This window comes from Calonectris borealis, chromosome Z, assembly GCF_964195595.1.
Source record: "Calonectris borealis chromosome Z, bCalBor7.hap1.2, whole genome shotgun sequence".
Lineage (NCBI taxonomy): Eukaryota > Metazoa > Chordata > Aves > Procellariiformes > Procellariidae > Calonectris > Calonectris borealis.
This window is the reverse complement of record NC_134352.1, coordinates 19,882,299-19,897,422: the sequence shown is the minus strand read 5'-3', so window position 1 is coordinate 19,897,422 and position 15,124 is coordinate 19,882,299. Positions and strand designations below refer to the sequence as shown.

Genomic DNA, 15,124 nt, shown 5'->3' with positions numbered 1-15,124 from the left:
ATCACCTGTAAGCAGAGGCAGCTCTTAATTTGCCAAATCCTCATTGACTCCCTCAAAGGCTGATGTGGAAACCATACTTCAGGCTTATGGCTTCAGGAGCTTCCACACACGGTATTTCTGGGCAAGGCACAACAACACGGTTAATTTCAGTATTTTTGTGATTGTTTATAAACACTCTGCTCAGCTCTTCAGGCAGATTTTATTGCTTTTTGGGATAATAATCCAGAAAAATAAAAAATAGGCAAAAGTAGAGCTGACAATGAAACACAGGGTGAAATTTCTGACAGATCTAAAATCATCAGGACTCTGAGTCCAACTTTCAGAATGACACAAGGACTGTGACATCTGAATCCCACCAAAAGACAGGGCTAAATTTTTAATACCAAAGGCTGTTTAGTTTCTTTAAAATATGTTTCTGCTCTTGAAGTGACTCTGTAATGAATCTTGATGAGTCAGTGAGGCAAATGTAGCCAAAAAATGCTTATCATATCTGACAAAAGGAAGAGGGGTCCAAGAAGAGGAAGAGGGAACACAAAGGTGAGATTGCACGACATCCATAATCTTCCAATTACCAAGCCGCTCATCAGCGGGCCAACACTTAATGTGAATTACAACAGCCTCCAGGATCTTGCAGTGTATGTTGCCTGCCAAAAGCTCCTAGGAGCCAGTCTAGCAATCACAAACCAGTGCCCCTGTCCTTCTTTCCTCGGGCCATATGCCTTCTCCCAGCCAAAAAGAGGAGAGACAGCACCGGTCCAGCTCCGCCAGCGACTCTTCTTACATTGGAGACACTAGCAAGGACAGATCTGTGGGGTTTACACAGCTTTGCACTGTAGAACAGAAACTGAACCTTTGACTCCTGAAAATATCTATCTTCAGACAACACAATTCTCATTCTGAAGATGAAAGGGCTGCTGAGGTGCCATTGATTGTTTTGGAAATTATTTTCACCAAAGAATGCTGGTACCTCTCCCAGTCTGAATTAACAGCCCGGCAGGGCTCGAGCCAGGAGCGTTCCTCTAATAACAGAACAATGATATTACTTCTTATTTCACTTACACCACAAATCACACAGCTTGATAGCTTGGAAAAGAAAAGTTGCTGGTACCCATATTTCATTTTAGTGCGTATGAAGACATCCACTTCATCTGAGTTGTAAGTACAATAATAAGTGTGAATGCTCTGAGAAAAGTCACATCGATCACAAAATACATAATAGCCAGCCCTGGGCCTTAAGCCTGAAGGTGAAAACATAATGAGGTACAGTTTCTTTCATAATATCAGGAAGCCTATATTGCGGGTTAACAACTTGTATTGGATTTGTCATACCTTTTGAATAATCACACTGACTACTTAATAAAACACTTCAGAGTAAGTAAAGTAATAATAAAAAGTGCTCTTTGCCGTACCTTGTTGAAGGGAGTATTACTTTCTTCATGTGTTTCACCTATTCACTGATGTGTTTTGGCACTGATTCTGCTAAGTAACATAATAGCATTTTTCAAAATACTACATTCAAACACCTTTCCCACTGCTTTCTTGTATAATACCTACCCTTCTTGCCCATACTGACACTCTGTTATGGTCACATTTGGCACAGAGAGCGGGGTGGTATTTTATTCCACCCATCTGACACACAATGCTTGTTTTGGCTTGACATAAAAATATGTTTTCTTTTACCAAGTTCATGACAAAGATGTGCTCCTCTGACTTATAAAATTTTTGGCATGATCGGTTTATTAAGCTGAGGATAAACCACATGGTCAATATCATTCTTAAGCAAGAAGTGCTCCAAGAAGAGGGCACTTTTGGGATGTTTTCTAAAAACAGTCAGCCTCTGCTTCCACCCCATGGCTGGATCCCTTTATATGGGAATGTTTCACTTGTAGCAACCAAGGGCTTCATGAGCTGCACTGTCCCACAAGGATGTGAACACTGGAGTGCTCCATGGATTTAATCTCTGAGTGGGAGTCAATGAATAGTCTTGTGCCAAAAATGGACAAGGACACAAAAAAAAAAAAAAACAAAAACAACAAACCCAAAGGAGCTACTTGGTTTCTCTGATTAGTCAAGTTCAGCTGGAGGTTCTTACACTAACTAGACAAGTCTTCCATAGAGGGGAAACAAAATTTTCAAAGAATTAATTTTACAGATCAACATCACTCTGGCTTTGCTTCCACTGAGATTCAATGAGTTACTACTCATCGAAACTCTCATTTCCTAAAAGTTGTCTGAAGCTTCAGTTTCTGAAACAGTAGGTGAGTATATTCACTGAGTAAGGGACGTGTAGCCAAATGTCCCTGCGGACAAGGGAGGTCCTGATATTATACCATCTCTCCCAGTCTCACAGATCTGTTGAAAAGCAAGACCACAAGATGGATCCCTGTGGGATACTCTGTTGGGGATTTCTGCAGTGAAGGACCCCTAACAGCTATGGCTCATTTCTTTCTATCCTTCACTGAATACAAGGAAAGAAACATGCCATGTAAAATGGGAAATGCATGCAGAAGACCCAACTTCTTTCAAAGGTCCAGATAGCTGAATCTGAAAGGCTGTGAAAGGAGTGGGGCTGAAGAACATCCCACATTTGACAACAGAGATGAAGACAGCACAGCAATTCAGAAAGCAACCTGGGAAGATTCTTCACTTGAGTTCTCCTGCACTCAACAAAGCACAGGATAAGGAGAAGATAGTTAAGATTACTTTCCAGTATTCTTATGCCATCCCTCTCAAACTGTGTTTTCAAAGTGACGCTACCTGAATGACAGAAATGAGGATGAATTTTTGCTACTGCTGGGCTAAAAAATCACCATATTTGACCTTACACTATAGTAGCAACTGCTGATTTTACTCTGGAGGCTTTTAGATCACGTGATCTGACGACACACTGCAGTTTTGATGCCCATGGCTCTCCAGCTGGATTTTATTTCTCTCATGGTTTGGATGGAAGTTATGGGTGCACGTGTGTGTATTCATGCACAGACACATGTATGCATATTTATGCATGTGTGTTACATCCACTTCACATTGCAGGTTTCGGTTTACAGGACTGCTGGTGGACGATCAGTCTGTCTGGAAGAAAAGTACGCCCACAAATATCACATGGAACTAGCTGGTTCTGGGCGCTGATCCAGGCAGCCTCATTTAAAGAATCAAGATCATAGAAACCTTTGGCTGGAAAATTAAAAAAAGAAAGTATCAGCTTTCATTCTGGAGACCCACATTCAACTCTTTATGGAAAATATTTTCAGGAAATACCTGTTGACTGAGCCTTTCAGTTTAACCAAACCATATTGCTTTTGCAAATGAAAAAGAAAGCAAAGAAAGAAGCAAAAGAGTAAAAAACATATAAAAAAGACTTTGCTTTTTGTCCCAGGGGTTGAATTAAATTAACTTAAAACTGAATCATTTTGTGTTGTATGAGAGTACAGAGAAAACATCATGCTGTGTGTTATGATATGCATTCTCAGCTAATTATTAACATCTTTGCATACATACTATTATCAGCAAATTTCACTTTTTGGCTTTACTTCAAGTTCTGTTTAATGAGCATGTGTTATCTGACCATGGCAATGGGCGGGAGTGTATCGTATTTGAGAATATGCTCTTTGTACTGTCCTGGACAAGGGGCCCAGTTTTTTTCCTGTTGAAGTCTATGCAAGTTTTGCCAATAAATGGAGTAAAGCTTAGGTAAGCCTAAAACCTTACAGACAAAACCTGCAGTTCTTTTAAGCCACAACTTCCAGTGAGGTCATTGCACTGATACATCTATTGTCATCTAAACACTAATGCAGCCTTACCCTCAGTTATTTTCCACTGCAGGAAGAGTGACTGCTCTGAAAGCTCAGGAGCATTCTTCAAACATATCAGATGTATTTTCAAGATTTTATCTGAGTATAAAAAAATCTTGTTTGCTTTCATCTTGAAGTGGACTTTCATCTTGAAATGGACTTTTACGTAGTGGTGTTTCCAAAAAGGCCAGGTAGGTTGCTTAATACCTGGATTTAGATCTCAAGAGTTTTCATTTGAAGTGCATGCAGAAAAAAATCTACGTGGCTCGATTTGAAGATGTATTTGCTTCGCCCTTCTTACAAGGTATGACAATACAGAAAAAGACTAAAAAACTGGTTTTGTCTTTGAATTGTTCGCTGCAGACAATTTTTAAAAGAAAAGGATTTGTGCATTTAAAAATATTCCATGGTTTCTGTCATTGGCACATGATAGAGCTCTTCATTAAAGGCCCATACAGTTTTAATATGATTCATATCCAATGGTTCACATAACCACAATAAGCCTTAGATCTCTTAATATGCCTGTTCCTAATGTTCTTTTTGTTAGAAGAGCAACCAAGTAGTGTTTCTTTTCTTGGCTGAGACAAATATCCCTTTTGCTTGCAGGAAATGAATGTGTATTTTCTGTACTTTGGAAAGTTTATTGAATATAAAAAAAAAGAGAGAGAGATGACTTTCTCCTTGCAGGCATGTGTTAGGCATTCCACAAACAAAACACTGTGTAATCAGGGCAGCGGTTGTCTTCCCGTGACACTTGAGTTTTCAGAAAAAGATTTATGTAAGTTATAAAAAGTTTTATGTAAGCAGTTAATATTTCTGAGCTTTTTTTGAACATTGCCTGTTCCATTCAACAACAGGGGTAATCCCTCCTCCTTAAGTTGAGAAACTGTGAGACATGCAGTACGTGTATGTGGTCTCAAGGTCAGTTATAGCATTTACCAGATGATCGAGAGTAAGTCTTACGGAAAAGAACAACACTGAGATTATTTTCTCGAGGCCAGGAGCATGAGGCAACTGCAGGGGGAACAACAATTTTAGTTCAAGCTACGGAACTGATGAGACTTGCATCAGCAGGCATTTAGGGACAGATGCTAGAAGCAGGTCAGTGTCCCCTGGGGAACCATGGGCACACAACACCTCATCGGAGATGCATGGCGCCTGATATGACTCATTGCATAAATGAGACAATTTTCTGATTCATATCTGGGAGCCTTCTGCTGGATTGTTTTCTCAAAACGTGGTTGTCTTTCTGCTTCCACTCCTTCAAAATAAAAATAATGTATTTCAGAATAACCTGATTTGTCCTTTTGCATCCCCTTTCAGATGGAATTCTCATTTTCTCCATCTTTTTTACCACACAACATGTAATAATTAAAAAGAGCTTAACAACAAAAAGAGCAAATACAATGAAAATGTCTTTTGAACCTCTCTTTTACTGCAGATTCAACTCTGCTGCTTGGCATCTGTTAACCAAGTCCTGATTTGATATTATTTGAGCTGCGATTATTATTATTTTGAACAGCTGGTTAGTGTTCTCAGTGATCCTGCTCTCTTCTGTGTGTGTCTTCTGGGGACATATTTCTTTGTACTGCTGTAAACTGATCTAGTGTATGACTCCTTCACAGTGAGTTGTAGGAGAATTTCTCTACTTTTCCAGACATTAGAGGAAGCTGCAGGAAATTACAGGGAATACAAAAAAAAAGTGGGTGAATTAACTGCCTGTGAGCAAGTGGTCCAAGCTTGGCCCAAAGTAGCTCAGACCAGCTGGCAGGGCCAGGGAAAGCATCCAGCTGAAATGGTGAAATAACTTTATGTGGGAATGGGGAAGTCCTGGGAGCAGCTTCCAGGCAAAGCACAGATAAGATTTCCTTTTGGTCCTACCGTGAGCACACACCCCGAGATACATATAGGAAACCAGCTCTGTTGGGTGCTGGGGATTGTCAATTTTCATTGATTTGAAGAAGTGGGATGTAGACATCTCACAAAACAGAACCCACAGCACAAACACACATAACTGGCAGAAATAAAATGTTTATTTTATACCACATATCTTTTTTTCCCACCAGGTTTATATTATAATGTCTCACAAAAAAACCTTCTAAGGCTTGTAAAGAAAAAGGGACCAATAACACCCACTGGATGTTTATGGTAGAAGATACTGCATTTTTATCTATAAATATATTTTAATAAAAACCTGAAACTACAGTATATGTTATAGGTAGGTTTTAAAAATACCTTATTTTCTATCAGTCATCATGCATCTAGTATTGTATTTCTTATTTTACCACAGAACTCCTATTTTCAAGGCCACTCACTGTTTACCACTGCTAACTGCTAGTGTCAGGCTTTTTTTATAACCGACACTATTGGTGTAAAACCTGGTGAAGTATCTATCCCTATGTTGCCTGAAGGGTATTTTATTTTAATGACTGTATGAGTCAAATCTGTACATTATTCTTGGATGCTTTTGCCCATTTTAAAATATGCCTTTCTACAGCATTAAAAGGTCAAAAGATAGTGATGTAGCTGCGAATAGGGTTGCTAATTTTTTGTGGTTTGATTCATAACACACTGACACATAAAAGAGGACTGTCCCAGGAGGCATGTCCCACAAGGCAACAACTACTCCTCCTTCTCATGGATGCAGCAAAAAAGGAGAACAGGACACTTAACAGAAAGCTTAAAAAAAGCCACGATGGCTAGCTTGTCTTTGGAGTAAAATAGAGAAAGAAATACTTGCAAGCCGTTAAGCTACTGCTTGAAATTCTTTTTTTTCTTCCACTTTCTTCCTCCCATTTCCTCACTTGGTCTGTAGCTTACCTTGTATGGGACTGACTTCAGGCTTTTTGGGCTCTGGCCTTCTCAAGTGCTTGGGTAGCTTGTCATTTTCCTGGTGCCATTTTTTCAGGCATTGTGGCTCATGGATACTAATAGATTTTGTTCCGTATTCACGGCCACATATGTAACAGATCACTGCTGGTGGCCGTCTTACCACTTGTGCCTGCAAATAACAATTGTGAAGAAGAATAAATATTGTTTTCAACATTAATTTTAAATCAGAACGACTTTGGATGAAGACAATTATGTAGATTAAGAAACCGATTCATACCAAACAGTGTAACTGTTTCTGTAAGTTTCATTTTGTCTGAATTCAGTCTTGAAGCTTTTAAGAGATGCTGCCTCATTAACTGGCCACCTGGAACAGGTAGGCTCCTTCTGCAGGTACTGGGCTGAAAATTCATGTGTGTCACCTGATTAATACTTAGCTATGTAGGTTTTAGCTCTTTTATTTTCACACCATCAAGTTCATGGAAATGCTGAGTTTTCATGTGCAGAAACAACTCCTCTGCTTGACGAGGTTGCTGCAGTACAGCGTCCATCTTAAATGTTGAAGCCCTTTTTTTATCTACCAAACAGAAGTAACATGGAAAGCAGCAACAAGAGCTTCCTCAGCTGAACTGCTGATGTCTAGTGCAGTCGCAGAAAGACCCCATCTCCAGGCAGAACAGAGTTAAAATGCTTTGTCCAGCCTTAGCATCTCTCTTAAGTTGGAGTGAGGGCTCCAACTGTCTCAAGCTTGTGATTGTGGTCCCTAACCCCATGTTACTTCTGCCACAGATCAGTTAGCTGGTGGAATTCTTGGCCCTGAAGGATTAAAACTGATCCAGGATATTTCAGGATAGGGGGGGCAAAATAGGAACTGCTGCTTGTTTATCCCAAAGGCCTCAGTGTGAACTTTGCCAGTGACTGCAGTGAGGGCAGAACTGGACTCTAAGCAAGTCATTGTTTCTGCACTGCTTTTGTTCACAGAGAAAAACAGCTCAACAGAATAAAAAATCCCTCAACCCCAAACTCCGCAAATACATATTCTAAGCTTGAAAAATATATAATTACTGTGGTATTGCAGATTATGGACTTGACTGTGTCCTTAGGCACGTCCTGGGCTAGGCGTGGTGTCAGTACCAGCCCTGCTCCAGGAGTAGCATAAAAACATACTGCAGAGACAGCACTTTGAGGCACACTGATGGGTCTCAAAACTGCCAGCACTTCCTGCACTTCTGACTGCAGAATACCAGTAAGAGACGAGCTATTCCCTGCCCTCCTAAAGGTAGAGGGACAGCCATGCCAGACCAAACACGGGAAGCCTTTCTCACTCAAACAAGGGAGGTGGGGATTTCATTTTTTCCTCTGCTGCTGTGTAAGACAAAGCGTAACCTGTTCCAGTATTTATGACTCTGTCAGCCCATCAGTGTATTCAAGAAATTCTGGGCAGCTCTTCTCACATTTATGCTACAGTCTGAAAATGTCATTAGTGAACAATCTGAATAAACTTTCTTTCCTGTATCACACATGTAAACTCAATTACATGAAGAAATACTACTCTACAAAGCGTATTTTTGCTGGGAAAAGTTGGACTTCATCTGGAAAGTTCTCACAGTGAATTGAAATGTAACTTATCCAAAGACAGTTTTTCCGAGGACATTTTCGTCCTCTTACCTTTCAAATGGAATTTCCTTAGCCATCTTGATAAGTTTTTTTTTTTATATATATATATATATATTCATATATATATATTCAGAGATATATATAACCTTCTCTTCCTATTCATAGCTGAATACAGCAACAGCTGTTTTAAGAATGCCCGGTAATTTTTCATTGTCAGTTTTCACCTACTTTCCTACTTCAGCTCTTAAGCTAGACCTTGTCTGATTCGGAGATGAGACTCTGGGTCCAAATACAGAGTCTTTTGAAGGCAGAGTATGTGTCTTTGTAGGCTCTGGAGAGCTTCAGATAAGGGTACTATAGTCTAAACTCTTGAGGTCAGAGGACTCATTTCAGTGTGCATGCTTGTTACGGGTATGCTTATTGCATTTTAGAAATGGTTTTCTAAAAAAAAGCTAGGTGTAAAAACATTTGGAACAAATTTTCCTCTCTAATTTTCATTAGCTAGGTCCTTGCCATTCAATAAAATAGATTATTTATTGGCTGAAAACTAGGAAAGAGCAACTTGATTTACATTTGGTTTGTAGGGACTCTGTATATAGTACCAGAATGGGAAAAAGGAATCCTAGTACAAATGAAAATCACGGTTACTTAGCCTGCACTATCACAATCATTTCCACCGTATGGGGCACTATAATAAAATCAAATGTATAGCTTCAAGGACACTTAAAGTCCTGATATGAGACAGGTGAAAAATCACTTAAAAAATTAAATACTCCCAATAAATTTAACAGATGCACAGAAATATCGTTGTTAAAATCAAATGGGTTTTTAGTTTATAAATATTTCCCTAGTGAACAGAGATAGCCTTTTATCTCTGACTGCTTCATTCAAATCCATTACACTTATTCTAAAGTCATTGTGATGTCCTACTATTGAACAGCTGCCGGAGACCTGCAAGACAAAAGTTAGTGATCTCCATCCTGTGCAATCTGGATACATTTCCACAGTCCTTTTTGGTAGTCTCACCTGACAACCTAAAGACTGAATGAACAGTACTGTGATCCCTCCAGATCCTGACAGAGTGTTTTTAGGTGGGTTTTGTGTTGTGACTGAGCAAAACCAGGCCTGCAGCTAAATAGAGGATTCTGTTTTCCAAAATTATTGATTGGGATTGATTCATAACTCAATCTTATTTGGTGAAAAAAATGTTTAAGAAATCTGTTCAAGTAGAAATGTCTCTGTTTTGTAACTTCCACAATTAAAAACTGTACAGAAACAATAGCAGAGACCAGAATTAATTAAAAGGAATCAAATCACTCTAAGGATGGAATTATTTTTTCCAGAAATGTAGTGAGTTTGAACCGTCACCCCACATTATATACACAAATCCTTCTCTGCAAATACACACACGTTAAAAAGCTGAAAAATAAAACCTGAATGAGAATATCCTTACAATTGGTAGTAACAGCTCCTTTGTTTCTTAACTGTGAAACCCGAGGTATGATAAGCTTTATTTGGAATTTCTGCAGCTGATGATATTTATCCTTCATTTTTCTCTTCAGAGTGTGCCTATCCCAAATGTCACATCTGGAGGCCTGCAGTTTGAAACTAAACTATTTTTGGAATCACCACAATTTTCCAACCCAAACTACTCACAGGCCAGTGGCTAGGCTGTCTGCTCACTGCTTTGTTTTTCACTTTTAAAAAGGGTTGTAGGGAAGGTCTGTTCCCGGGGATATGTGTTATTACAAAAATACCTACAAATACCTAACAGTGCAGTTAGGCTTTCCTCTGGTGTCTCAGTATTTTCTTTTTTCTCCAAGACTGCTAAATATGTCTGCGTGACCATGAATGAAGTTATTTAGCTCAGAGGACTATGCAGCTATGTATTTTCAATAGACCTGACATTTCTTGAGGTTAGCCCCAGGCTGCTGTTATGGCGTTACATGAGGTCAAATCCTCCCATACTGCACAAAGCTTTTAATTTCTTCTTAAGTATACCCAATAAGACTGACTCCCAAACTCCCCTATATAAATATTTATCATCCAGGATTGCACACACACCCGCCTTTCTTATTTGTTTAATTATCCATGTACTTTAATGGGAGGAGGGGAGGCCTCCTGCTCTAGGCCAGAGCTCTCATCATAGGCTTGAATCACCCAAGGAACAGAGGTTCCGGAAAAGATTGATACAAACACTTAGCAACTGCATCGTGTTGGATGAAAGCAGCCTTTTCCACACATTCCTCTCTGGAAAGTAAGAGGCATTTTGCATAAGGGACATGGACAAGCTGTGGCGTGGCTCTCATGGCCACCCAAAGGTGCATTTCCCAGCCTTCTGGAGTGCTTTCAGCCACTGCCCCAAAACAACAGCAGACTAATGTTAGGACTGGTCATATGCCTGTGTATGAAATTTCCTTGAACAGCAAGGTAATTCTGCCAGATGATGCAGGTAATTAAAGATTGTACTCCACTAGAAGCGCTAGAATATCCCATTTTACTCCTGATGTGCTATCGTTTAAAAGAAATATATCAGTATAATGAACATGGCATTTGTGTGAAAGCAGAAAAGCAGAAAGCTCCATCATTCCCAATGATATTACACAATAAGTTTCATTCAAACCATCCATTCACTGTCCATTCTCATCTAACTTACTATATTTGCAAACATTTTTGCCAGTATTCTCCTAAGAAGATGTTCAAAACTGCTGCAACTGAGGCAAACTTTATCATTGACTTCCCACCTTAGCTAGAATTACACAGCATCTGAAGGTGTTTTCATTTTAGAAAGTGACTAGATGACTTTATGCTAGAGCAAGATACAACATCAACAAGTTTTCAAGACTTACGCTGTGTTAAAATGCATTACAATACAGTAAAGGAAGGATCACTGAAATCTTATTTTTAGGTAGTTAACTTGATAAGAAGAAAACAGCAGATGGCAGCACCAGATGCTAGTGACACATCTGATAGGATTTTAAGATCAGAGTTATCTGTTGTCAAAAAAACTGTAACATATATACCCACAACAAGTCATTAATACTCACTTACATGAAGCAGATATTTTGGTCTATGAAAGAATAAAAAACACACTCTGCTCTAGTGCAAGTCTGAATTTCGGTAGTTCCAGACATCACTTCCATTGTCTGGCATATCACAGCAGAATCCAAAACAGAATTTCTGAGCTGATGTGATCCTTGAGAGTCCCTTAAGCATAAGCTGTTGTTTGTTTTACACAGCCAGACATGATTAACTCAGATGTGTTCATGCATTTTGAGAGCGAGGACAGTTAGTGGGAGAATGGCTTACGGAGGCTGTTGAGTCTTCAGCTCTAAAGGCATTTAATGCCGAACTAAATAAGTGTTTGTCAGTAATGATACTCGTCTAGTTGATCCTAAACTTGAGAGAGCTCCATGGCAGGGGCACACAGGCAAAAGTGCTTGCAGTTGTAATGTTAAAATGCCCTTCACATGGTGTACCACCAAATCAGTCAGATCTTTATTTTTAAAATGAGGAAAATCCAGCTTTTTAATTTAGGACATCTTTCACTGCATAAGTTAATTTGACAGTAGTATTACAGTTCTTAAATACCCCTATATAAGGGTTGGGGTTTTTTTCAGTTATTCCTTCCCTCTGATGTTTTTCTGAATCAGGACTTTAAACAGGTACTTAAATAATTCACTGTGACAGTGAGTAGGTCTGTTAAGTGGGACATGGACTGCCCCAAATGCTTTCCTGCTAGGGCCAAAGCAGATTGCTATTTCACTCACTACTGGTATTTTTTAACAGAATTAATAAGCAGCTGAGTAGTTGGTAAGGTGAGCAAAATTAAAACCATGTGCTGGAAAAAGATGAAGACTGTAGAAGAGACCCAGACCTTGTCCCTATTCGTAGCGAATCTGCAGTCCTTCCATGAGCTTAGTGCTTTTCAACATCCTTCAATGTGTGGACCTTTCAAAACTTTCAAGTGGAGGTGGAGACCCTCACACAGAGAATTTAAATCTATGGAAAAAAGGCTTCCTTTGACCACTTCTTAGAAGCCGTCTGCCAGTCCTGAACAGCCCCTGGGATCACAGGTATTTCTTTCACTCTTTCCCTTCCTACCTCTGCCTTTAATGCGTACCTCTGTACAAAAGGACAGTTCTAAAAAGAATAAAATAGAGGAACTCAGAGAGGTAAAATCCATCATCCCTTCCTGAAAGTCATCATTAATAATAAAGTCCTTCAGAGTCAATTACAAACTGCAAGCTGTACAGCCTCATTAGTTGTGCTGCAGCTGGTGAACTGTAACTGCTTGGAAGTAAATTAGGAAACCTGTTGTTCACACAGAAGGAAGAACGGATTCGAACGCATTTCATTCTGGCTCTGCAGAGCTCACAAAAGTAGAAAGTGGTAATAATGTTGTTGTTCAACAAGTCAGCAGATGTGACTGAATCCACACAGGGAACAGATATGTTGTGCAAGAGGGCAACATTTTTACAGAGCCGCTCTCAATGCCAAACCACACTCTAAACTTGTTTTTTTATGACATTATAACTATGGACATTCCGCTGCCCCTCCTTTTTTTTTGAACATACAGAATTATGTGTGATGGACAAAACTCTGCTTCACATCCATGCCTTTCATTGAACAATCATCTTTAGAGCAATGCCAGTTCTTTGGTAAATGGTACAATGTAGTGTAACACAACAAGAATGTCTCCTTTCCTATAGCTATAGATGCACCTGTGCAGCACTTTGAACCTTGTGGGTTTGTGGGTTATTTGAAATTTACTGATAAAAGACCTGAGGAGTGGGCCCAATTTGCCAATATCTACCAATTAGTGGCCTCAAATAGCATAATATAAAAATGCCTCACATTTGTCTTTATTCTCATGTTTGTTAGGGTAACGTTACTACCTCCATTTTATTCAGCAGCTGGAAAACTGAAATACAGCATGCTTTGACTTTTAAAACATTTTTAGAAGTGCTCTGCATAGCATTGCATTCCTTTGGTGACTGAGAAAGCTAAATCCCATTTTCAAACGTAATGTAGGCAACCAGGAGTCCAACTCCCTTTAAAAAAAAAAAAAAGCGCCTTTTATTTTAGACACTGGGCCTAAATTTAGACATCTATCTTTTTACAAAACTCCTGGCCAAAAGACAGCTTGTGCAGAAACAAATGCAGAAAAAATATGCCATTTTCCAAAACTTTGTGTAGCTTTTGGATAATGTGAATCAGCTTCTTTATTCTTGGATCTTGAATCAAATTCAGTGGAAAGAAATGTGCAGTCTTATTTATTTTGTTGTTGTTATACCCCGCGTTGCTGCCTTTGAACATGTAGTCCTCAGTAAACTTGTGTTCCACGCCAAGGTTAAGAATAACGGTAAAAAATGAAAATCACTGGAATGCTTACAGGATAATGAAACATTGTATTTCATATTAACTGAATAAAAATACCTAATACCTGCTAAAACACGTAACATTAAAAGCTTGCCTAAGCTGCTCAACGGAACCTCCTAGGGAACTATAGCACACAGCGGTCCCTTTTGGGGACATAACTCTCACAGGGCCACGGAGTATGAGAACCCAACTATCCCTTTCAACAAGAAAATCAAAAGAAATAGGAATAAGTAATTTTCCTTATGCACAGAGTATTCCCCTTTCCTTTACCTACTGTTCAGCAGAGAAACTTTTGCACAGAGCCAAAAGATCCTTCTGAAGGAAAGTGATTTTAAATTTGCTGGGAAGTCAGTCTCCCCTGGAGTGCCTAGCACCAAAAAGCATCCACACCCTTTCATACAGCATGTGCTTAGCAATTTACCTTGTCTAACATGGCTGGTGCAGCCGTGCTCTTTCCTTGACGGGTCTTAGGTGGATCATCACTTGCTGAGCCAGACCCAGAGCTTGGGCCTTTACCAGATTTATGGGGGCTAGAGCTTGACAGCCCCACACCGCTGCTACCTCCTCTGCAACACTTTTGGTGCACAATGAGACGGTCAGGAAGGAAGGTTCGGCCACAGTTTCCACAGGGCAGGAGCTGGGCTTGAGCACTATGATAAGCTGCCTCATTTTCAGCTGTAAGCATACAAGAACCACCAGTAACGACCTCAGGTTTCCTGGGCTCCGCTCTTCTGAGATGCCTTGGTAGCTGATCGTTTTCAATATGCCACTTCTCTAGGCACTGGGGTTCATGTATAGAAATAGACTGTGACCCGAATTCTCTGCCACAGATATAGCATACCCTGAAGCAAGGTCTTCTCGGTGGGATGATGGGCCAATTCAGTGGCATCCGAGACATGTTTGAAGAAACTGACCGTTTTGATATTATTGCAGTGCCTGGTCGCCTTTTCTGGGGTCCAGCTTCTAGACGTACTACTTCAGGCAAAATTCTGGAAAAATCTGACACCTGCTCTGAAGGCAAGATGCTAGAGATACTAGCAGGGGCCTCCCCAGCACTTGGCAGAGCATTACAGGTTTTGTTCACATTCTTTTTCTTGACATTTGTTTCCATGAAGGGTGCAACCTTTCAAGAAACTTCTCTCTTTCCCACACATAAAGGGCTTGGGAAGGTCTGTTATTCAGCATGGTGCTCCATCTTCTTAATTCAGTTTCATGGGCTGGAATATACTAGAGACTTCAAAGCTGGAAAACTGCACACCACTGTGTGTTTTCGTTTTGCCTTTTGGTTTTACATGATCCTGAAACAAATTAAATCAGTACATATTAATAAACGCCATCTCTCTTGTTAAGGTTACCAACCAGTGGTTTATCACAAGGATCAGTTTACCTTACTACTCTGTTATATTTTTAAATAGCAGACAAATAACATCAAATATATGCTACCCTTAATGATCAGCTGAACAATGTGAATCTGAAATTCTAGTGTCAGAGGCTGTCAAGTCATG

The 15,124-nt window shown here is 39.7% G+C and overlaps 1 protein-coding gene across 1 annotated transcript; it reads right to left on the bottom strand.

The window, feature by feature from the left end:
- Positions 1–3,022: 3,022 nt before the first annotated feature.
- ZNF475 (zinc finger protein 475) lies at positions 3,023–14,730 on the bottom strand. The gene is made up of 3 exons (XM_075136883.1): positions 14,041–14,730; positions 6,612–6,792; positions 3,023–3,174 (listed from the first exon to the last, which is right to left on the bottom strand). The coding sequence occupies exons 1-3, from the start codon at positions 14,728–14,730 to the stop codon at positions 3,023–3,025; spliced, it is 1,023 nt and encodes a 340-aa protein (XP_074992984.1).
- Between the last annotated feature and the right edge of the window lie 394 nt (positions 14,731–15,124).